Below are 26,399 nucleotides of genomic sequence, written 5' to 3'. Positions count from 1 at the left end.
CCACCACTCTAATGGTTTTCTCAAAATCGAAAAAATTATGAAATTAGAGGGGATAGTTTCCATCTTATAAATGTTCTTATGTCTCCAGAGACAAATAATTAACATTCCTGTATGAGTGCTTCTTAATTCAGCTCTAGTCTATCATGTCAAATTAAATCAGATAGAAATTTAGTTTGAGCTCTATTTGACGGGAAAAAATTTAAATAAAAAAGAAATGTGTCTCATAATCGCCCAAGAGTTAAATTTTAGAAAAATTTATACCCAAGGAGTATTAAAATGACATTTTGATGATCAAAAAGTTTGAAGTCACCTGGTGGGTGTTTCATAAAGCTGTTCGTAAGATACGAATGACTTTACGAACGACTGGTGATCCTTTCTTGTGCTCTGTGATATCCCTATGTAATTGAATTATGACCTAAAAACATGTTCCAGTCGTGCGTAAAGTCGTTCGTAACTTTACGAACAGCTTTATGAAACACCCACCTGATGACCACAGATAGTGTGTTTATTTTGCTCAAAAGGACTGATTTCAATACAATTTTAGCCTCTTTAGGGGGTAAAGTGTATCATTGATGGGGGTTATTAAATTTTTGTTGCTGAAATAGGGGTGTTGTAACTTTATCGCCGTCGACTTTTTGTAAATTTGGACCCCCCCCCTCACAAGAAAATGCTAGCCCTCGTAGGAAAGAGATAGAAACAGATTTATGCAAAACTAATTTTCAACATTTGAGGCCATTAGGAGAGGGTCCTCTATATATGAGTTAAGTCAAATTGAAAATGTGATGTCAAATTAAAAAGTTGAACCAAACTTTTAACCCCGATAATGATTATCTTCCCTTTTTATACAGCTCCTTCCTTTTCACGGATCTCCTTCCAGATTGGAGTGTGTTGTCATCATGGATGACTTTGTTAAAGAGAAACTAGTGATGTGGGGGCTGGAAAGATTTCTGGAAAATTTTGAAGGTAAGCTTTTGTAATCATAACTGTTCAACTGTCGCAAAATTTGATATTGTTGCTTGAAGAATTTCTCAGACTGAGCAAGTTTAATTGAGTTTAACACTGCATTTGGTATGCAAAACAGTGTTAAATATGCACAGTAAATGCATGCCTAAGCCTTCCGTATTTGAATGTACGCAGCACGCAAGACATTTACTGCCGTTCAATCAAAGTCCGAGAATAACGTTGGGCGTTCATGGTTAGTAACAAATCACTTTACACACTTTTTTATCCGTTCGAGAAATTCCTCAAGCAACAATAAAATAATATTCCATCTATAATGTGAGCCTGTCTGGCTATGGATTTGTTTGGCCATGCTTTGACCTACGGAGCTGTTTGGCTTGTAGGGGGTTAGCAAGCTTGAAGGTGTGTGATGTCAAGCTTCCAAATTTTGCACTCATTTTTACTTGGAATATTTATAATGAGCGATCAACTTTAAATTGTTGTTCAAAATAAAATGTTTTGCCGACAGACTTACCCAACTTTCTGGGCAGTATGTAACCAGAACAATTTTGTCCCGCCTTATGTTTGTTGTTGAACCTATGACAAATGTGTACAAAATAGTTTTGAATTAAAAGTAGGAGTGGGCTTTATACAGGGGTCAAAAACACTTTTTTGGTAATTTAATTTTTACAACAGTGTTTTTTTTGTGGGAAATGACTTATCTCAATATAATATGGAAAAATTTTGGACTATGTGTTTACCAAAAAGGTGCGCCATGCCCTCTTATGTCAGCTCATAGCTATTGAAATTGTGGGAAGGAGCAAAAAGTTACTTAATTTCACTCATTTTCAGTGAATATTTCTGTACCTTTGGTGTCAAATTAGATGCAAATGAAGTCAAAATACAAGATTTTGAAAGTTCTGTAAAAATCAGACATTTCGTTTTTGTGAAATGCGCCATCATAGGTTAAAATGTAGCATGAGGGTGCTTTTCATTCTTTCAAAATTTTTTTGAATTTTTTGCTTATCAAAGGATACCAGAATAAAGATAATACTAAGTTTGACATCCTCAAGAAGTTTGAGCTTTCTATTGCAAATGGTTTATCTGTAGCGACTATTAGAGTATCCGATTAGAATCGATATGTTTCCCATCAAATTACACAGAGGAAAATTTTGGTCGGTAAAGAGCGTGCATTATTTACAGGGGAAGGGGCAAGGAGAAACTTATGGGGGAGGGGTGTCATATGATTTTCAGTTGGTCAAATATTAAAGGGCATTTTGGGGAATTTGGGTCCTTGCATGCTTAGAACACAAAAGGGAAGATGCAATGCATTAATATGTGTGAGATAAACATAGTGTGCCTCAGGTTTTTTGCGCCATTATCACTTACGCTAATATTGCAGAAAGATTTTGCTTACATGCGCACTAGAAAGCCATGTGAAGAACTTTGAATCTTCCTAATTTTCCAAGATTTGTGTAGGTCATCAGCAAATATTATGTTTCAAACTTCAAAAGTGTTTCTTGAATTTGATACCAATTAAATTCTACCAAATTCAGCTACATTGTATGTATTATGAAGATTCCCCAACTACTGCTCCATGAGATCGAAGCGAGAACTTCGACTCAAGAACCACTAATTTTTTTTCTTTCTAATTACACCCCTCATGAAAACCTGGTAAAAACACACATGCCCACAATGCCTGTAATCTGGATCATGAATAACACGGAATATGGTCATATGGTTTTATTTGTAACAGAACAAGAGATTGACCAAGAAACCCTCCTTCTCCTTGATGATCAAGCTGTTTTAGCGGATTTGATAAAGCCACTTGGTCCAAGATCAAAGCTGCTCCAAAGGATAAAGGAATTGAAGGTACTTTTATTTTGACTTTTACTCTGTAAAGGAGTATATCGGAAACACTATTCTAATGGAATATAATTGTACTTGTCCCAAGTGTGGTGAACTTATAGACGGTGGCAGTAAAGCAATTTTATGGCATTTACAGAATCGACATGGTGTTATTAAGGGCCGTATTTTTACAGAAAGTATAGTATGTATGCAGGAAGGGTGCCAACGAACATTCTCAGGCAGAACGGAACAGTTCAAGCGCCACTTGATGAGTCATGCTTGTACTAGAGAACCACATGGCCATGTCCCACCACGTCCACATGGTAATTTTGATAATGCTGCAGATGTTGACGCAGGCAATGATTTTGCTGAAAACATTGATGTTGACATTGACCCAACAGAAGGGGATGCTGAGATGTGGGATTATTTTGGTGAGGATGAAATTAAGGAACGGGCTGTCATGCTGGTTGCGGGTCTGCTAGCAAACAGTAGCATTGTCCATACCACAGTTAATGAAGTTGTAGAAAAGTCAGCTTCTTTAGTTAAAGACACGTGTATGTATATAAAATATAAGGTGCAAAAATTCGGTGCAGAAACTGGACTTGAAGAAAATGATGAATTTCAAAGTCTCCTATTGGATATAGATATGGTTTCCCACCCGTTTGATAACATGGAAAGTCAATACAAGCAGAAGAAATTCTTCAAGAACAGTGCAGCTTTTATTCAGCCTGAACAAACTACAATAGGTATTGCATATTATCCATGTAATAACCGTTTAACAGGCAATGTGCAGCAGGTTATGAAGACTATCACATGCCAGTACATTCCAATTAAAAAGCTAATAACCTTATTGCTTGAAAAAACAGATCTTATGAAACTAGCTGTAAGCTATGTACCAAGCACAGATGGTATGATGCATGATTTTCAAGATGGTTTTTTCTGCAGGCAAAGTAGGTTTTTATCTAGCACTCGTACAATCAAACTAATTCTGTATGTAGATGACTTCGAGGTTACCAACCCTCTTAGTCCTAAGTCTGGGACTCACAAACTGACAGGAGTGTATTTCAAAATTGCTAGTGTACCACCTCAATACCGGTCAACTTTAGCAAACATATATTTGTTGATGCTGTTCAATTCAAGTGACGCAAAACTTTATGGATATCCTGTGATTTTGTCACAATTGCTGAAAGATCTGAAGGTGCTTGAGTCAGATGGTATAGCCATTCATACCGACACTCTTGATGGAGTTGTAAAGGTTGGGATAGCACAAGTAGTAGGAGACAATCTAGGGATTCACTCATTGTTTGGTTTCAGCGAGGGCTTCACAGCAAACTTTCCATGCAGAACTTGCCGAATGCCACGTGCTGACATAAAGCATGCTTTACTTGAAAGAAAAGAAGTAATGCGGACACCTGAGAATTATCAACTGGACCTTAATAGGAATAGCTTACAAGAGACTGGTATAAAATCACCATGTATCTTGAATGAATTGACACACTTTCATACTCTAGACAACAGAGCACCAGACATCATGCATGACATGCTAGAGGGAGTGTGCCCCTTGGAGGTGAAATTGGTGCTGCATGAACTTATCAGAAAACAAGCTTTTACATTAGAAACATTAAATGCCAGGATTACGAGTTTCAATTACGGCCTACCTGATGCAAGTAACAAACCCTGCCCCTTCACTAGCAATCAGCTTCGTTTTCCTGATGGTGCTGCAGGACAGCATGCAGCACAAATGTGGTGCCTTGTCCGTCATATTGGAGTTATGCTTGCAGATCTTATTCAAGAAGATGATGAGCACTGGGAACTTATCGTAGCTTTGAAACAATGTATGGATATCATTTTTTCATCTAAGATAAGCAAGAGACATACCTTGTTCTTGGCACAATTAATTAGAGACCACCACATGCTCTTTTTGCAACTCTTTCCTGATCGTGATCTGAAGCCGAAACACCACTTCATGAGCCACTACCCTTCAGCAATGCAGCTGCTTGGACCTCTCATTATTTATTGGGTGATGCGTTTCGAAGGAAAGCACAACTTTTCTAAACGTTTGGCACACATTGTGTGCAATTTCAGAAATATTGCCAAAACTCTAGCCTACAGAAACCAAATGCAGCTTTGCTATAACGTATTAAGCAATCAGACAATGACACAGAAATCTGTTGAAACAGGTCCTGGTTTATCTGTGATGTTAGCATCATTGGAAGGTGCTGAAATTATATCTCAGACATGTAGCATACCTTTATATGATGATATATATGTTGCACAGTGGTGCAAGGTTTATGGTACTGAGTATCGTGAAAATATGATGGTGGCAGTTAGCAAAAATGACAATGGAGATGCCCAATTTGGAAATGTGAGAACAGTGCTTGCAGTTGGTACAACAGTTTTTCTTGTGTGCCATTTGTGGCATACATATGGATTTAAAAGACACTTCCATGCTTATGCGGTACAACCTAAAGAGCCAAAGGAAATAACTGTGGTTCAAGTTGAGAATTTGATTGACTCTAATCCCCTGCATGCTACTAAATCCTATGATGACGATGATGACTTGTATTACATAAGCACAAGATGTATGTTGTAGGTGAGTAATTCAATCGCAAAAAAGATTGATTTATTTTGCTAAGTTACTAAAACAGGATTTTCAATCTACTGCAGGTCACAAACCATTAATTTTGAGCCAGAGCTCGATATACAATGCACATGTAGAGGGTGCACAGCACACATGCACAATGTAGATAACATTTTTTGTTTGCATGTAGAGTTTCTGACCTGCATACACATTGTGCATGTGAAGAAATCTGATTAATTCGTTACAATTTCAACTCACAACTCACTTCCTTTATGACTGCTTGCTGTTCATAGCAATGTAACTTGACACTTTGACGGACATGCAGGATCCAAATTTTTGGTCTAAAAACTTGGATGTTAATACTGTATATAAGTTTTCAAGTTTTACATGTAATAGAAACTCTTAGTTAAAGAAAAAAAGTCGATGCTTTGACATAAAAACAAACAGACCAAAAAAAAAACCAAAGGAGTACATAGACCTTCATGTTTGAGTAGCTCAATAGCTCAGGAACTCCTGAAAGAGCTTGTAAACCAGCTAGGGAGTTTTGTAAAGATTTAGTGATTCTACCTGATCTTAGTACAACTCTTGTATGAAACTATAAGTAGTATAGTGATTAAATGCTGATTGGAACTTTTGGAATTTTGAATAAATTATCTCTGGGAATCCATTGAGCACTCTGTTTTGGGAATTGTGAAAACAAATTTAATGATTTACTGTATTAATAACCATCTGTTCTGCACTTCACTACTTGAGGGACCATCATTGATCTCTGAAGATTGCACGTTCTCTGAAGATATCCCAAGTACTAGCAACTCCTCACTGTCTATCCCAAGTGGTTCATCAACATCTATCATCAAACCACCAGAAGATATCCCAAGCACCAGCAACTCCTCAACGTCTATCCGAAGCAGTTCATCATCAACATCTAAACCACCAGAAGATATCCCAAACACCAGCAACTCGTCAGTGTCTATCCCAAGCAGTTCATCAACATCTATCATCAAACCACCCGAGGCTAAAAAGATCAAGATGGCTCATGTAAGTTTTTAATCAACATTAAGGGAGGTCAGAGCCTTGCGACTTCTGTAAAATTGTTTTCATTGTAACTTGAAAACTGATAATGTATGCTGAATAAATGTAGACACTTTTTAAAAGGAAATTTCACAAGAAATCTAATTATAGCATCAGATTTTAGATTAAGAACTTGCTTTTCAGAAACTCACCAAAAACAGCAAGTTATTTATCCAATTTTTTTAACAAGCCTAGAAAAAATACTTTTGGGTAAAAAATGGGTAAACATCATCTAAATCGATAGTTCTTGGGTATATATTTTTTTTTTTTAAGTTAAATTCCTATTTTTCAAAATATTTGTCAGTAAAGGCAAAAATCATTTTTTTAAACCAAAAAAACCCATGATTTGTAAAGCAGTTATTTGACACATATTGGCTGTTTTTTAGAAAAATATGAAATTAATTTAAAAAAAAGGTATGAAAACAATCCCAGAAACTATCGATTTGGATGATGGTACCACATTTAACGATTGTTGGCGCAAAATGAAGAAAAAAAATGTACTAGCTAGGCTCCTTGTTTGTTCCTGTTCCTATAGTATCTCTCTCATATTCTAGATGTGAAGGCCCCGGCACATACATGGATCACTTAAAGCATCCACTTATGACCTTTCTTTGTAATCACTTCTGATCTGCAGGACATACGAGCCATCTTGTCCAAACGGAGAGAGGGGGAGGAGCTTATAAAGGAGATGGAGGAAGGGTGCATCAGCTACAATTCACGAAAATTGATAGTGAACACATTGGTCTCACACCTGATAGAGACATATACAAAGTGGTAAGCTAAAATCCTATGAGCAGAAAAAGGAAATGCTAGCGTATTTAGATGTGCTATACTATGTGGTAGTTTATTTGCTTATTTGCCTTACCAACCCAGGTAACAATACAGCGTTGGACCAACGTTGGATCAACGTTGGGAAATTTTTTCCCAACGTTGCCTCAACGTTGGCAGGCCAACGTTGCATCATCGATAGAAGTGCACGCGCATACATCGTCAGACCAACAACATTTCCAACGTTAGTTCAACGTTGTCCAGCAACAATGTTTCAACGTTGTCTGGCAACGTTGATCCAATGTTGGCTAAATAGTCAAATACAACATTGCTACAACGTTAGTAAGCAACGTTGTATCATCGATAGAAGTGCACGTCCATACATCGTCAGACCAACAACATTTCCAACGTCAGTTCAACGTTGTCCACCATCAATGCTCCAGCGTTGGTATAATGTCGGCTGAGTCATCAATAACAGCGTTGCTGCAACGTTGATGGGCAACGTTGAAGCAGCGATGGACGTGCACTTGCATACATCGTCAGTCCAACTATGTTTACAACGTTGGTTCAACGCTGTCCAGCAACAATGCTCCAACGTTGTCTGGCAACATTGCTCCAACATTGTTACAACGTTGCTCCAACATTGCTCCAACGTTATTCCAACGTATGGCAGTAATTAACAAAACATTAATTGGTTTCAAGGTGAAGTCCACCATTACAACTCTACACTCACATCTTTATCATCATATGTCTTATCCTGTCCTAAAATCCTACATCCTAATCCTATATCCTATTCCTATCATCCTACACCTATCCACTGTATCCTGTCATTGACTCCTATATATAGAGCAACTTTGCTATACTTGGCAGAATACAGTTAATATCATTTTCCACACTTAACCTTGAATATTTCACTTAGAATAATATGTTTTGATTATATATGATATGGTAATGGAGCCACATACTTTTCTGAAACTTTTCATGGTGGAAATATTGAATGAACATAAATACTCTAATTATTATAGCAATATTACCTAAAATTTTGGTCATTTACTGATGTAATGAATATTCATGAGTGCATAATCATTGTCCAGATGAGGCAGGTATGGCAGCGTTGGTCCAATGTTGGTCCAACGTTGGGTGACGTTGATCCAACGTTGGTATAATGTTGGTCCAATGTTGATGGAAAGTTGATTCAACTTTAGTCCAATGTTAGTCCAACGTTGGCGAAAACGTTGATTCAATGTTTGTCTAATATCGGTTAAATGTTGTTGTAACGTTGATTCTTTGTTGGTCTAATTCTAAACAAATCCAACGATGCGCCATCTCCATCAAACAGTTTTCAACACTGTGCCATCATCATCTGTAATCTGTTCATGATTCTATCAAAAAACATTACAACTATTATTACAGCTATTCATTTCTTTTCATTCTTTCTGTTACAAGTCTCTTCACATAATTAAGAGAAATCAAGATAATTACGTGTGATATTTATTGAGGCCTTTGTAGCATTCAAACTTTTTTGACACCCTCTTTTTATCAAAAAAGACTAATACCAAAAAAATATATGCATATGTAATAAGAATTAAGATGTATTACATTTTCTTGCGAGTTGCAATCTCTGTTTCTGTCTACAATTGTTTAATGACTCGGTATGCAATGCCAATTGCAACGTCAGTAATCATCACAAAAACTCACATGTGTAATTGCAGTCTCTCAGTATTTACAAAATCAAAAAAGGAGGTCGCGTAACTTGGCCTCACTCAGAGTAACGTAGCTACTGCCTACTGTAACTAAAGAGTGCCTCTTTTTGATTAAGATAGAAGTCAACTGATATCTCAATATGCATGGCCATGGCCTAGTCTCGCTCGTGCCATAACTATTAAATGATATTTCAGCGTCAAGTGTAGCATGCCTCACATAGCAACTACAGGTTTGACTGCAGTTGGAAAACACTCGGTCCAGGCTAGGCCAGGCAGGACCGACCAAGTCAATTCAAGGCAGCGTATAATAAATAAGGCAGGAATGCCAGGTAGCAAGTCATTTGGGTGATTTCAAGTACGGTGTACGGTGTTGAGAGCGTGAAAGGGCTGCTGAACTGAGCTCCAACACCAAGCGTAATATTATTTTTCATTGAAATGTATTAAAACTCTAATGATTCTCTCTCATCTTAAATGTAAAAGATAATTTTACGGAGATGGTTCGTCGTGTTCGCCCCCTGTTCGTAATTAAGCTACAGTTCATCAACACCAACACTGAACTTTAAATCACGATTCTCCCAATCCCTGGGGTACGTCGGTGTTGCTGAATGGGGAAATTGCTTGTAGATCATCAACACCATGCAGCCACAGTGCAGTGTTGGGTTCAGCAGATGACAATCAACACCAGCCTTCAACACAAACTGCCGGAAATACACCATATTTTCCGAGGTCAATCTTAACACCAGCCTGATTCAAGTACGGTGTTGTCACAACACCAACACTAACCCAGGGAGCCCAGGGGCTTACCGTGTAATTCACCATACCCACGGTAGTAGCGTGAAGTATGGTCTAAATAATTATCCGAATAAATAGTTAAAACAGAAATTAAGCACTTACCACGATTATATGGATGAAGGTCTAACGATTGGCAGCTTCCTGACATCGAGGCACAGACTGGAACCTCAAAAAACGAAAAAGTTATGTCGCGGTAGCTCTCCTTCTTTCAGAATTCATAGCAAAATGGCCGTTCGAGACCGGTACCGAGGGTGTAGGGCGCATGCGCGAATTTGACAAAGTCTATATCATAGAGATGTATACTAATGCACTAGTGCTATTAGTCTCGGTCTCAATCGGCCATTTTGTTTTGAATTCTGAAAGAGGAGAGCTACCGCGACAGAACTTTTCGTTTTTTTAGGTTCCAGTCTGTGCCTCGATGTCAGGAAGCTGCCACTCGTTAGACCTTCATCCATATAATCGTGGTAAGTGCTTAATTTCTGTTTTAACTATTTATTCGGATAATTATTTAGACCATACTTCACGCTACTACCGTGGGTATGGTGAATTACACGGTAAGCCCCTGGGCTCCGGCCCGCGCAGCGGGCCGGAGCTCCCTGGGTTACACTCACACGTATTGCCAGGTTAGTATTAGTATACTAACCTCGCACCACGAACCGCGTTTGGCAGTGGATTTCTTACTAGTGGGTCGCACGTGCTGGGATCTCACTTCTTGGGTCCACAACACACGACTTCTATGGCTTGATTTTTCTGTGCGCGGCGGCATGTAATGAACCCTTGGGTGCCTGGGTTACACCACTCTAGGCGACACCCCAATACTTACCCGTGCTAATAAACTGGGACTCCACTCACGCGCATTTGGGCCGCCCTAGCTTAGAACTAAGCTTTGTTTTACTAAAAAATAAATCTTGTAATGATTCAATAAATGTTACTTAATAAATTAGTACTGTTAAATCGGTACTCACCGGTTCTTTTCTTGAATTTTCTGGCAATTTCCCACGCTTCTGGCTTCAATTCTGCGGCTGTTCCTGTCGCGGTAGACAGCTACATATGCAACTTTATTTATAAATAGAGCGCCCCTTACGATAGTTGTTAAGAACGCGGCCAAATTGTTAGGTTTCTTGCACTGTGTCCAAGGCGTTTTTATTTTGTTTGATTTTTTATTTTTAATAAATATTTTGTTAAATAGCGATTTTTACGTCAAATATTAAATTCATATCACAAAATATTTTTAATTGTAGAAATATATATAATATCATGCAATTATTCATTCTATATATATTTTATAATAAAATTTATAATTGTTGCGGTCTTTAAAAAAGGATAGTCGATTGATCAGGTGATCAAAAAAAGGAAAAAATAGAAATAATTAAAATAATAATAATGAATAAAATTGTTACCCTAATCCTTATACAGTGAGTGGCAAAAATAGTCAATCATGACTTATTGCCAAATAAAAACAAGGAATGGAATGGAATGGATGACCACACGTATCACGTGATCTGAAAATCAGCTTCATACCGCTTTGATCGCACTCGACGGTGACCGGACTGACTGCCAAAAAAAGATCGAAAAATGACTCAAATGTAAGTTTCCCTTATTTTATTAAATTCAAATTAGGAATAGGAATATATTTAATGGGCAATCTTTTAATAAATGATAAACAAACGAGGACAAAACTCATATTTTGGGAGTAATATCATACTTGGGTGCAGGAAACAGTACATTTAGAAGTTCTAACCTGTTTTTAACGCATTGTCGCCTATGAGGTCCATACATGTTAATGTTTGGACCTCATTGGTACTAGGAGTGGGTTACACCAACACCAGATTTCAACACTGTACTTGAATTTTGAAAATCATCCAATGACTGTTGCCTTGCCATTGGTATCGCATACTCGTTCCCACTCACACGTATTGCGAGGTTAGTATTAGTCACTCACACAAGCTAATTACGAGGTTAGTTAGTATGTTATACTGTGCAGTGACTGGTGTTAAGTACTACTTTACTATACTTACAGTACACGAATATACTAGCGTCGGACTGTACGCACACAGAAGCTGACTCCGGGATCTTTCGGAGGGGATCAATGGTTGCAGTTACCGATTATCTGCAAGTGCAAAGAAAATTCAACTGTAGATTGTAGGTCCTAAATATACAGCTTATAAGTACTGTTCCAGATCACTAGATATTCTGGAATTTACTTATCTATATCCACTATCCAGTCCAAATTCTGCCAGATTCTTCAAGTTCAAAATTGAAGGAAGCAGACTACACAGACATGACAGAAGGAGTCCGACGTCGCGACTAATTCTGCGCATCAGAATAGTATGGTATTTTTAAATAGGCACATTTGATGCTTGTATTTCCTTCTTCAATTTCTTCTAGTTATGTGACGGTAGGCCTATGACATATCTCGTACTTACTGTGAAAGGCCTTGCCAGCTGCAAAGGATCGACGAGGGTGTTTCTGGAAATTCTGGTCTTGAACTACATTTTTTTTCTTGTTTTTCTTCTTTATTTTCTATATTAATCGACACATTTGCATCCCCAGGTGCATGCAGCCTCTCTATTCTACCCCATCTTTATTTTTGTTTTCCCCTTAGACTTAGTTTTAGTTCCTCTTTCCCTTCCCATTATTTTTCTTCTCTCTCGATTTCTTTTCCCCTTATTGCTGGGGGATACCAAGGGTGACATGGATAGACAAGCAAACTTACTTGATCGACCCCCCCCCCCCCTTGGCCCCATTGGAAATTATGCCAGTAGTCTTGTCTTGTCTTGGGTTAAGTCGGCATATGCAGACTTGCTGTACTCCGCCAACTTTATCAATTATCAATTCTCCAATGAACCAGTTTCTAACGTTCTCAACACTGTGTATATTATGCCGGGATATTATGTTGACTGTCAAACAAATATCCAACAAACTATAGTTTCCAACATTGTGTCAATGTTAACTGTCCAATAAACTATTCCAATTACGCTGTCCACGTTGTGCCATTGTCTGTTGTTCAACAACTCTCCATCAAACTAGTTTCCAACTTTGTCAACGTTGTGCCATTGTCGACTGTCCAACAAATCTCCAAGAAAATAGTTTCCAACGTTGTTCCTTTGTCGGTTGTTCAGCAACTCTCCATCGAACTAGTTTCCGACGTAGTCAACGCTGTGCCTTTGTTGGCTGTTCAACACCTATCCAATCAAACACGCGTTTCCAACGTTGTGACGTTGTTGGCTGTCCAACAAATCTCCAACACACTAGTTTCCAATGTTGTGCCATTGTCTGTTGTTCAACAACTTTCCAACGTTGCCAACGTTGTGTCATCGTCGACTATCCTACTGATCTCCAATCTACCAGTTTCCAACGTTGTGCCAGTGTCAGTTGTTCAACAACTTTCCATCTAACTAGTTTCCAGCTTTATCAACGTTGTGTCATTGTATACTATCTAACTAATCTCCAATCTACCAGTTTCCAACGTTGTGCCATCGTCGACTATCCAACAAATCTCCATCGAACTAGTTTCTAGCTTTGACAACGTTGTGCCATAGTTGGTTGTTCAACAACTTTCCATCGAACTAGTTTCCAACGTTGCCAACCTTGTGTCATCGTTGACTATCCAACTAATCTCCAACCTACTAATTTCCATCGTTGTGCCATTGTCGACTGTCCAACAACTCTCCAACTAACAAGTTTCCAACGTTGCCAACGTCGTGTCATTGTTGATTGTTCAACAACTTTCCAGCGAATATAGTTTCCAACGTTGCCAACGTTGTGTCTTTGCTGGCTGTCAACAACTATCCAATCAAACGTGTCTCCAACGTTGTGACATTGTCGACTGTCCAACAACTCTCCAACTTACTAGTCTCCAACGTTGTGCCATTGTCGACCGTCCAACAAATCTCCAACAAACTAGTTTCCAACTTTGTCAACGTTGTGCCATTGTCGGTTGTTCAACAACTTTCCAGCGAACTAGTTTCCAACGTTGCCAACGTTGTGCCTTTGCTGGCTGTTCAACAACTATCCAATCAAACGTGTTTCCAACGTTGTGACATTGTCGACTGTCCAACAACTCTCCGACTAACAAGTTTCCAACGTTGCCAACGTCGTGTCATTGTTGATTGTCCATCATCTTTCCATCAAACTAGTTTCCAACGTCGATTCAACGTTAATCCATCAAGTTTTCCCAACGTCCAACGACTTTCAAGTTTCCAACGTGGAGCCAACGTTGGCTTGTTACCTGGGAATTGACTCCAGTGATCAAATAGATGTCAAGGATTAAAAGTTTGACCACAGACACATACATACCATTTCAAAAGCAATCCCTTTCTCTTGTAGATGACACAAAAGTTAATTATCAACTTAACTGGTGCATTGCATACCAGAAATAACCAGACACTTGGTATAAAAATTGTATACATGTAATCTTATCTAACAAATTTCACATAAATTTATATTTTTTTACATTTTCATGGCATAATTGAAACTTGTGTGTTGATATTTAAACACAGCTTTTGAATTGTTTATCACATTTACATAACAAATACATGCAATGAGCTGACATTACATGTGTATTATGCAGGTGCTTGGAAATAGTTTGGTGTGATACATACACCTTGCACTGTTTGTCTGCTTTATTAAAGGATGGGAGTTTGGAATTACTAAAATCAGAAAATGGGTGGATCAAAATTTTGCTATATAAAGGATATTCTCAAAGCAGATCACCAATGAAGCAGAAGTTCATCAGACTACAATTCAAAGCAGGGAATAATTTTGCTTCCCAGATTTGATTAGAAATTTTTGGAGATGGGAAAATATTTAAAACAAATTATGTACAATCCCATGGAAAAAAAATTGTGACACAAAGTAAATTTTGTGTAGCAGCCCTGCAAAAAAGCAAAGCAAATTGCGATGCGATACTAGGTAATTTATTCCCTGCAAAGAATTGCATTTAATCTCTAATATATATAGCCTTTTAAAACAATATTCTTAAACATTCAATTTTCATTTTTCTAAAGGCCTAAAACAGAGCAAAAATTGGCAATGGCAAAATGCATTGTTACCCAGTTTCCTGCGTTGGACAATGATGATCATGATGCTTACGTAAGTTTTGAGTTCATTATGTTAGTTCATGGCTAGATAAATTGTGTGTAACATTGTTACTTGTTAAAGATAGGATCACCCATTTACAAGCCATGTTCATCATTGACTTTAGGCTCATGATGACCAAGATAACCATTGTTTATACTTAATATCAGCTAATGCTAAATGACCCCCTGAACACGTTATCTGCAGCAGGTTATTATTTACTCAACCAGACAAAAGTGGATGAAACTTGATACAACTGAAAGTCTAAATGCTTAAATCATTGAAAGGTTATTGTCTCAGATTGGGCAAGCCTTTATTAAGGTAAATCTGATTGACCGTACAGTTACCCCAAAGGGTAATACAAATTCTTATGAACAGTGATCTCTACTTCTAAAATTCAATAGTTTTGTTTTACTTTTTTTACTCTTTTACTTTAAAGTTGACCTGGTTCACTCCAGCAAGCCAAAACAAAACAAAAGATTCATCAGGTTACATTGAAATGCGGCTAAGGAACGTCAGATATCGTGATCCTGCCAGAACGCCAAAAGAAAGCAACAAGAAAGTGCAAGCAAACTTGCCTAATACAGAAGACCTGGATCTGTCGTCAGGTAAGGAAGAAATATAACAACTGAACATTACATAACCTTAGTTAATTGGTCATGGAGATCTAATAGGGGTATTTGTGTCTGCCAGGGAAGCATACACAGAATTAGTCTCAAATAATACCCATGCATGTGTATAGTGTCTTTTAAAAAGTGGGTTTAAGCAATCATGCTGACACATTCAAGCGACATCTGAATATACAAATTAGTTGCGCTGTAACGAAAATGAGGCAATTTTTCGTATCGATCTGAATGATATTTTGGAGATCTGCGCCACAAGTTCCTTCCTTTTTTTCTGTACCCTTTTTGTTTGTACAAAATAGTGAAATCAGTCAAGAAATATTCAGGGAAGTGGTTAATTCTTGACATCTTAACAAATAAACTCCTAGTGCTTTAAGGCTTCACATGCTTCATCTATTCAGCACCATGCACATTACAGTGTATGAGCCTGGGGGTTGAGCGTGCATCATGCAGGCTGCGACGATTTTTTCTTCACTTGATTGCCTGGTCAGGCAAGCTTGGCCTTAAAACTGCTTGACCTTGCTAACAAGCCGCATAACAAAACGGTCTGTGCAAAGTAAAAAGTCAGAATATGTTTATGGTTTGTAACTATTTAAGACATGTATAATTTTTGGATGTGTGTAACTTAAGTGATAACATTGATGCAAGCTAACTTACGATTTGATATTAATCATTGTTGCCCAAACCAAAAAATGATTGCCCAGGGCAATCAGGCAACCAATTGTCACAGCCTGCCCACATGTTTTATTTCTTGTGTTAATTTTTTACTGTCATCAGGTGAAATGGAACATTTGCTTGTGACTGTCATGACTTATAAATAAACTAAAAAGGCATAATGCATTAACTCCCTGAATTTATTTGCATATTTAGATAGAGATGAGGAAGTAGATGCAAAAATAAAGTGGCTTCAGGACCACAAAGAGCCAAGGCAACAAGTTCGATCATGGATGAGGGATACCTGTAAGGCGAGGGCAGGCTACATTAGAGACAATAAGGACAAACCTGTGCAAGAGCTTTTACTGTTGTTTCCACGTTTAATTGACACAGAAGGAATGGTAAGTTTTCAATGGTACTGACTAGTAAAGTCTTCCTGCTTTTGCAGTAATTCCTGCTTTTTTAATTTATGATTTCCAGCTTGATCTTGCACTTTTATCTAATTTCAGCCCGTTTTGAAGGCTTTTAAAAGCCCAGATTCATTCACATTTTCAGGTTTTTCCTTCAGGCCAGCTTGCATTTCTAAGACGATGGCACAGTTCTGTAATGTGATGTGAAAAAAATAGGGGTGTCTACATAGGGTGGCAAAATATCACAGCTCTCACAGTTCACAACTTATACACTTTTTAGCTCCCTGCGTTCAAATTTTTTGCAGAGCCATTTTTTGACCAGTCAGCTTAGTAAATTATTCAATTTTATGTATATGTAATTCTTGTAGTTTCCACTTTAATAGAGCAAATAGAATGTACAAAACAGGTTTTCTTTATACTAATGACAAAACATAAAACTATTCGATTTTAACTTTGTCTTTATACAGGTTGACCAGGATTTCCGAATTCTTTTCCCACAATCAGCAGATAAGTTATTCCTCACATGGCCGAAATTTTGCAGACATGTCCTGAACTATGCTGAAAAGCAGGTGGATTGGAGGCTATACCTTAACTTCAAAGGTGCTGTTGAAACAGGTAAAATGGTGCTTATGTCTAACAGCTTCACTCTTCTTTCAAACCTACAGTCAGGCCATGCCATGCCCGTCACTTTGACAGGTAACTTCCCTTTTTGACGGGCAAGTAATGAACATTTTATACAAATTCAGCCCATTTTGGACAGGCACTCTTTCAAAAATGAGGGGCAACTCCAAAATTCTAACTAAGGCCCTGCCTACAGTAGTGAATATGCAATTTGAAATCCATTCTACATGTATGTATTATAATAGCTTGGTGAAAACCTGATAATCCAGACTATGATTGTCCCATTTCAGTAAGTGGGATTAATGTTAATGTTAATTAATTAGAGCGATGTGAACTATATCAACATTTTTTACAATTTGCAGTAATAGTAATAAACTACAAATATGTCTGGAAAAGTATTTGTTTCTTTTAAATATGAATATTATTATTAATTCATTTACTTTGTCGTACGAAAACTTGCTTCCTTCATCATATCATTGCTGAGATGATAAAAGCCTTATATCTCAACAAAAAAGTGAAATGTTCAGGAGAGCATAAATACATTAATTGCTTTCAATACAAGATTACAGATCATGTTCATGTAAGTTGCAAGGTTCAGTAAGTTCATTGTACATGTAGGACATAATATTTGCAAATTGAAATGCAAAAGTTTGTCAGAACAAAATCTGAATTAATTAGCAACAACAAAATCTTTTTTAAAGTCATTTTCATCAAAATTTGACATGCAGATCGATTTTTATCATCTCTACGCCAATATTGGGATCTTAAATTTATGCTACTGACATGTACAGTGATTTTAGTATTGAAGGATGAAAATTTTTGTAAAAAATTTGCTATTTCAAGATAACTCTAATTTGACCTCTGCCAACATCATTCTCACCCACCTAAGACTATAATATAACCAATGATATTATAGTCTCATTCACTGGTGTTGAGTCGTATTTGATAACCACCTCTTTATCTCCAATTTGAAATTGTGTGATATGAATGGAGGACAAAGCCCGTGTTTGATGCTGGGAAGGGGGTCTTAGTAAAAGGGTGGGTACGGGGATGTGTGGCCCGAATAGGGTCCTTTTTGGCCTCTCTTGTTTACCTATGGCCCCTTTTTTAAAAATTGGTGTACATATTAATTTTTGAGGAATTTTTCTTTGGTTTACCGATATATTGTCAAAAAGTACTTATTTGCATTCCAATTTACTTGGTATTAAAAAACACTGATTAGTTTTAAAAAGGCCCCTTCCAAAAGCAACAAAAGTAAATGGTTAACACATGGGTTGCAAATTTGCATCTTCTTAGGTTTACTCATCAAAGGGTGGTTGTTGGAAATTTTGGGTGTTCGGGCTGCACATCTGTACTTAACTTTAATCTCAGGTTAGATGTGATAAAATGAGCACAAATTAATCTTAGTCTGTCCTGGAGTTTACTTCTCTGCAGGTGTTTTTGCCGTTGCTATCATGTCACGTTTGCGGCGTCTGTACGCGCTTTCATATGCACTTGTTTGATTCACAACACGCTCCCATAACTGGTTGATGAGCAATTTACTCTTGCTATGCTGCGGCATAAATTGTTCTTGTACAGATGTGACTTTGATGTGAGTTTGAGAGAAAATAAACATTTGGAAGAACTATAATTTAGAAACTTACAAATGTAGTTGTATCTTGTCTCCTATGTTTCAGATGAACAGGAGGTAAACTTATCTCTGCAGGTGTTGCCTATGCTGTTTCCACCGGGAAAGAAGAAAGGGGCAAAAGGGAGAAGTGGTTCTTCAACGATGGATGAAGCCCGCAAGGCATTCGTGCAGCGCAAAGAGGTGAGGAACAAATTTTATTTTTACTATTTGGCACACACTGTTTCAGACAGATCAAGCAGAAATTAAACAAATACCCAGAGCCTGCTATTAAAAGGACAGGACTGAGATTATTTTAGTGATATTACATAAAACACACAGTGGCTCATTGCAAAGGGTTGTAGCACCTGGGCAAAAAGTAGAAATTGCTCTCCTACAGTATATCTGGGGCACTCCTATGACTCCATGAAAGCCTAGACAAAAATATGACATTTTGTGAAAGAAACTGCAGTAAACTCCTTTCTGGATGGAATTTTTTATAGTAAAATTTAAATAATTTGACAAGCCCGCTATAGTGCTCTATAAGTTTGAGTCAGTTAAATCAGCTATATGACACAAAAACTAAGCAATTGTGGCAGCAAGGGTATTTACACGTCTGAGACGCATAGTGTGTGTGTGTGGGTGAATTTTCGTCTTTTTTAACCCCCAAAATTTGACATTTGAAAACGTGGATCCGTCAGAAAAATCTGCAAACAGACGTGTTTATTTTGAATCTTCACAGAAAAAATAATCAGTTTTAAGGCTGGTGTCAACCTGTCAATGTTTGAAAAGGTTTTGCTCTGTAAATCAGCCTTAATTATTATTCCTAGTAAACTGCGTTTGTAATCCTAATAGGAATATGAAGCTATCCATTATGAGACAATATATGACAGTGCATTTAGCGGTCAACACAGTGAAGCTACACATTATAACTAAACGCGAACTGCTCTACTTGGTTTGGAATATTGTATGTTTGAATAGGGGTGTACATTTTTCAATAAAAATGTTGTTTTTTTTGGGGGGGGTGTTGACATCATCTTTGGTTTGAAAATTACTCAAATTTGTGACTGAGAATGAGAATAAAAGATAGAATTAATTGTTTTGCCTGTCATATATCGTCTCATAACGCAGGCGCGGATCCAGGATTTCTGGGGGGGGTTCAAACTGGGAAAATTTTCTGACAATAATTTGAAACCTGACAAGCAAAAAAAAAAGAAAGAAAAAGCTTATCACTCCTTTTTGAAATCTGACAAGCAAAAAAAAAAGTCTTTATTACTCCTTTTTGAAATCTTACAAGAAAAAAAAAAAGGTTATCACTCCCTTTTTTCCCCCGCTCGCCCCCCCCCCCCCCCGTATCCGCGCCTGTCATAATGGATGGACGTACATTACAAATGATAGTACTGTTCCGTAGTGATTACTAAAAAACCTGAGAAATTAATTTTTAAAAAAATTTCTTTGAAAACTGTTCTGGAGGAAAATATGTTTCAGTGAGAATTGAGTTCAACGAATATTGGCATGTATAGCTGCTGGCTGTATTTCCCTGCATTTATCAGAACTTAGTCTGGCATTCAGTATAGCCCTCCGCTTCACAACCCTCACTACATTTGCCTGTTTTACTAAGATTGAAATGATGCACTAAATATTCCCTCCTTCATTTGTGGATGGTTCTGCTATCTCACTTGTCACCAATTTTATTTGTATTTCATATGCAGATTGGTACAAACATACCAGGCTTCTTGGACCAGAAGACTCAAACACAACCGTTTGTGTTAATTCAAGGTGAAATTGACAAACCAGAACAAGTGTTTGTTGTTGTGGAAAATAGCACCATCCCATGTACAAGTCTCCTGAAAGGAATTGATATATGCATGAAACTAGTGTATATCCTTGATATGGATTATGCTTGGCAATGTCAACATGTTTGGGACTTTCTGCAGAAGAATGTTTACAAACTTGGGCAGGTGAAAGGTAGAGGTACCTCAGTTCCAGCAGTAACACTTCTCAAAACCTATCTAGAAAACAAGGTAAAAGAAGTTTAGGGAGGCATATGTTTGTACAACACATTTAGGTGAATTGGTGTATTTAAGCCTAATGGATGTACCTATAGTGTTCTGATTTTTGTAGCTTTAAGAAGTGGTAATCTTTGATAGGTAAATAACTTGCATCATTTGTGAAGACAAATCCATGCACTCACAGTTAGTGATTTGTTGATACTTTCTTAACCAGACAGCAATTACAACCAACATCAAAGTAGGAGTGCATTGATTTGTCTAATTTTAATTTCAGTGCCATAATGTTTGGGATTTCTTAATTGCAAACGAATGTATACACACTGTGGCAGGGGAAAGGCAGAGGTACCTCAATGCCAGCAGTAACGCGTCTTGTAGAAAACAAAGTAGAAGAATGATATGAAAGTAGGCTTTTTCTTTTGAGAAATGAATGTTGTGCTACAAACACTACTTCTCAATATATTCAGGTATGCTGTAGGTGTGCATTTTGTATCTAACTGTGTATAATTTTACCAAATTTAGGTGTGCTGAAAATCGCACAACTCAAGACTATTTTAGGTGTGCTATCGAACTTGTACGCCTCAAATGAAAAAGCCTGATGAAAGTTTAAACTTCAACAAGTACTACATAAGTACTACGCTCACCTGGAACATTTTCACTAGTCCAACATATTAGCGCAGTGATACCTGTCTAAAAACGGCAACCTCATCTGGTATAACATCATAAAAGATTACATCATGAAAACATTACAATGTTGCTCCACCTGGCCCCTTGGGTAAAAGAAAATTGAAAAGATGTACATATTGTTTTTTGTATGATGTCATACCAGTTGTAGACAGGTATCACAGCACCTCTGTCTGCAGAAGATTAGCGTAAAACTTATTAACTAGTGTTGAAGTTCAAACTTCGTATTATGTTAAATATCACTACGTATGAATATCTACTCGGATATAAGATTATAAAAAGTGTAGGAAGGCATATCTTTTCGCAGCACATTTATGTGATTTATCTTTTAAAAACTGATGCTTGTCAGTGCCAACATGTTTGGGATTTTTTACTGGGCAGGGAAAAGACAGCGGTACCTCAGTGCCAGCAATAACAGCCTATATACATGTATAGAAACAAGGTAAAGAGGTTAAAGTGCGTAGCCTACTGGGTTGTATATATGTGTTAGGGTTTTTGTAGCTTTAGAAGTATTTATCATAAATAGGTAAATAACATGAAATAACAGAGAGAAATGTGGAGGCAAGCACATTGTGCAAATGCCAACATTTAAAGAAAGAATGCAACCAAAAGTAACAAGTTTTGTTTACCAGCATAAGTAGACAAAACTTGTTTTCATTTGAAAATTGGGCTGGAAGTATTAAAGAAGCGAGTATTGGACCATTCTCATAACTGGCAAGTTCAAAAGAAATTTTTGTTTTCTAAAAATCTCACAATATTGCTTGAAATTGTTGTACAGATGTATAGATACAGATTTTTTTTTTTCAGATTGGTCAAGTTCAGTGAATTAAGGGTGAAAATCAATCACAAATGTCAACAATTTTCTTGTGCAATAATGTTCTTGCACCCAAACCCCTACTTGTGAAGTCAAGTGGGTAAGTCATTCAAGTTGTATTTTTAAGGAGGTAGGGCAACCAAAACAAAAATTTAGCATGTTTTATGCGCTGTCTCAAAATATCACCTCTTTTTTTTTAGAAAAATGAGATATGCATCTTAAAGCAAATTATCTGAAAACCTAAAAATGACATTGATATTCATATTCAGGCCAAATCAGTGATTTTTTTTGAAAAACTCACATGATTTAAATCATGATTTAAATCGACATGATTTAAATCAAACAACCCTGGATGGGTTCTTCATGAGAAGTAGATTACAAATTTCTCAGGATGGCAATTGAAAGTTTGTATTGCTCACACCAAAGAGAAACCATAAATTCTAAATTTAAAGACACTTTTAAAAATGCAGCTGTTGAATGCCAGTAAATCAGGACTCAAACCAGAGAAACCGTTCGATTTTGTCGCCGCCTCAGAAAAAATATCTCAAACTTTTAACATTTTAACATTTAAAAAATGTTAAAATTTTAACATTAAAATTTATCATTTTAACATTTAAAAAATGCAAAATCTGGTTTTAGCTAATCTCAAGCATGTAACTTTATACAACCTATTCCTTTGTCCTTAAAGGGCAAGTCCACCACAACAAAAAGATGATTTGAATAAAAAGAGAAATATCAAACCAGCATAACGCTGAAAATTTCATCAACATTGGATTTAAAATAAGAAAGTTATGACATTTTAAAGTTTCGCATAATTTCACAAAACAGTTATATGCACATCCTGGTCAGTATGCAAATGAGGGAACTGATGTGGTCATCCACTCGCTATTTCTTTTGTATTTTTATTATATGAAATATGAAATATCGTAATTTTTTTCTATATTACAAGTTTTAAAAGGGCTTGACTCCTTCCTACATGTGGGGAATCCACTTCTGCAACATACTGCAATTAAACAAAGAGCTCCCTTATTGACAAAACTACAAAATTTGAAAATATTCTATATTTCATATAATAAAATACAAAAGAAATAGTGAGTGGGTGACGTCATCGGTCCATGCTGACCAGGATGTGCATATAACTGTTTTGTGAAATTAAGCAAACTTTAAAATTTCATAACTTTCTTATTTCAAATCTGATTTTGATGAAATTTTCAGCGTTATGCTTGTTTAATTTTTTTTCTTTTGATTCAAATGAACTTTTTGTTGGGGTCGACTTGCCCTTTAAAAGGAGATGTTAACCTAGAGCTGTGAATGCTTTGTATACCAGATGTAGCTCGAGAATTGCAAACCCTATTTTTGTGGAAACAATTCTTACTATGAGAAAGCTTTACAATGGCTTAAAGGCATTGGTCAACATGGTGTTCAATTTTAAAAATCTGAGCTGCATGTTCTTACATGTATGCTATCAGGATGTCTATTGGAATATAGAAATGAACCTGAGGGGGGGGGATGCTTGAAGTTTTATCATTTACAGAAAAAACTTTTTAAAATTGGATAACTTCAACTTATCATCCCATGACTACTGTGCAGGAATTATTGTCTTACACTACATAATAAACATAATGTTCATAGATCATGTCTTGATAGTGAATATGTGACTTTCTTTTGTTTTTACTTATGTAATATACCTTTCTATAATTTGTTATGTTTTTTATATTGTTAATGTTACCAATTCCTGAATTTGGTGTTGCAATAAAATGTGTTATATGTGAAAGCTAACACTGATGATTCTCCTGTTTTCTTTATGTGTGTATGACAATGATTCTATTCATTTTGAACAGGATTCTATTCATTCTTGAATAGAAAGACTACTCATTCTTGAATAGGAATACTATTTAACTTTGAATAGGGTATATTCCAATTTAACAAGAGGATGAAACTGATTCTATTCATTTTTAATAGGATTCTATTCATTCTTGAATAGGAAAACTATTTAACTTTGAATAGAATACATATTCATTTATTTGAATAGATTTTCCTCTTCATTTTGAAGAGAACCTTGTAAGTGTCCCTCGGAAGAGGTTTTCTATTCAAATCTGAATAGATTCTATTAAAAAATGAAGAGGTTTTTTTTAGAGTGTAGTATAGTCACTATACAGGCACTGTAAGTGCTAAATTAGCACTTCATTTTTTACACTGTGTGAAACAAAACTTTACTCCTCCGTGAACACTGTACTTATCATGTTTTTAACATTTTGTGGTTCTAACAAAAGGGTCCTTTATGTCAAAACTGTAAAGAATGGAAATATTGTATAATTCAAACCATAAAATACAAAAGAAATAGTAGGGACATCAGCAACTCTTTCATTTGCATATAACTGAAAAATAAGCGAAACTTTAAAATGTCATAGCTTTCTTATTTTACATCCTATTTTGATGAAATTACCAGTATTATGCTTCTTTGATTTTTACTCTTTTTCTTCGAATCATTTTTTTTCTGGGGTTGCGTTAACCTTTGAATAATGCATAAGATGTTAAAATGGCTATCTTCATGGGTGATGTGAAATAGGTACTTGCGAGGTTTCACCGAACGGCAGATCGACTTAGATAGTGCAGTTATCTGGTATATTTGTTGTCCTTAATTAATCCAACCTCAAAGCATATGAGATGGCAAGAAAAACAGTTTTCCCGAAAATCTAAAATTGGAGAGGCATATTTCTCACATTTCTGTCTCCTAGCGCTTTCGATATTAGGCTCGAAAGAAACAGTTAATTCCCCAATTACTACTGATTTATACCATGTATACGGTTTGTATCCACAATAACAATATCTGAATATCCAGCCGTTCTGCTGTTATAATGCCATCATGCAGTTCCCCATTTATTTGTGACCTTGGATGCCCGGGGGGGGGGGGGCACTCGACAAAAAAAGTGGTAGGGGTGTGCCGCGGGCGAGGCAAAAAACGGGGGCCTTGGAGCGGGCTTATTGTAAAAAGGAGGGTCCTCGGAACGGGCTTCGGAACTATAAATGTTTGTGAAAACGGGGGTCCTCGGAACGGATCTCCGTCATTAATATGTTTAAGTGATTGCACAGCAAAGTTAATGATGCTATTATATCCGTAGTTAAAAACGTTCTTGGCCATTAATATGGGAAGTAGTACATTATATTTAGTATGAGAGCCAGGGTTTCATGGTTTCCGCAAAGTTTACATCGAGTACTCATTTTCTTATACCCCAACGTTTGAGATAATCAGCTGTAGGGAGGGCATTTATTGCAGCACGTGTTCTGAAGCTAAGCACCTTCTTTGGTCGATTAATACATTATGATCGATCTCCACGTAAGATCATCCTGTTCCAATTCAGCTACCTTCCAAAAGTCACCTTGAAATATAAATGGTTCTACCTTTCGTCTCCAAATTTAGTTTGTTCTTCAAGCAATGATCGTTTGTGTTCAATGTATTCATTCGTTTTGAACCAGTTTTCATCTCGTTGTGTTAAGTAGTATTCTTCACAAACAGCGGCGTTACATACATACATTTTCCGGCTCCATTGCTCCATGTAACCGCCCCCCCCCCTCCAAATCATATTTTCCCCGCCATTTCCACTCTTTCTGGGATTTTCCTTTTTTTTCTCCTTAAAATAAGCCTGCAAGTGATTGGCCAAGTTTTGGTACGATTATTGAATTTAATCACAAACTTCATTCATTTGATATGGACGTTTCATTTTACAATAATTTATTATATATTTTATTTATTTATTTGTTTATTTATTTATTTATTCATTCATTTATTTATTTATTTATTTATTTATTTATTCATTTTCTTTATTTTATACTGCAGGGTATAGGCCTGTTCAGTTAATGATAACATAAGGAAATATATAGCAGTATGTCTTTATTCAGTAATACTTCAATACATTTTCCATATATTTCAAATATACATAGTATATCTATATACAACAAGAAATAACGTATTGAAATTTAACATAGAGAAAGTATAGCATAATGCAATATAATGAAACATATATATTATGTTTATCGAACACAGATCAGAAAGTAACTTAAATATATATACAATTTATGATAGAGATATATCTTTGGTATACTTTGGATTTGGAAATGCATAAAATGAAAGAAACAGAGAGAGAGAGAGAGAAAAAAAAAAAGTTTTGACACAGGTCAGACGTGTTGGTCATGTTA

At 36.6% G+C, this 26,399-nt stretch overlaps 2 protein-coding genes across 4 annotated transcripts in view; both read left to right on the top strand.

Annotated features, from left to right (window-relative positions):
* Positions 1-23,981, top strand: part of LOC135155178 (uncharacterized) — a 28,326-nt gene extending 4,345 nt beyond the window's left edge. Inside the window, exons 2-11 of one of the 3 annotated variants that reach the window (XM_064104017.1) lie at positions 849-963; positions 2,696-2,811; positions 6,122-6,406; positions 7,074-7,213; positions 14,712-14,796; positions 15,221-15,389; positions 16,275-16,459; positions 16,936-17,083; positions 18,766-18,899; positions 20,408-23,981. In XM_064104017.1, coding sequence (XP_063960087.1) covers positions 897-963; positions 2,696-2,811; positions 6,122-6,406; positions 7,074-7,213; positions 14,712-14,796; positions 15,221-15,389; positions 16,275-16,459; positions 16,936-17,083; positions 18,766-18,899; positions 20,408-20,734 — 1,656 coding nt within the window. In that variant the 5' untranslated portion in view covers positions 849-896 and the 3' untranslated portion in view covers positions 20,735-23,981. The other 2 variants (XM_064104018.1, XM_064104016.1) reach the window with 2 other exon arrangements.
* LOC129266644 (uncharacterized) overlaps positions 1-26,399 on the top strand; it is a 37,456-nt gene that overhangs the window by 7,894 nt on the left and 3,163 nt on the right. The gene's annotated exons all lie outside the window — the stretch shown is intronic.

The sequence above is a fragment of the Lytechinus pictus genome, chromosome 8 (genome assembly GCF_037042905.1).
Source record: "Lytechinus pictus isolate F3 Inbred chromosome 8, Lp3.0, whole genome shotgun sequence".
Classification (NCBI taxonomy): Eukaryota; Metazoa; Echinodermata; class Echinoidea; order Temnopleuroida; family Toxopneustidae; genus Lytechinus; species Lytechinus pictus.
The sequence above is the reverse complement of the archived record's forward strand: the minus strand, read 5'-3'. Positions and strand labels throughout refer to the sequence as shown.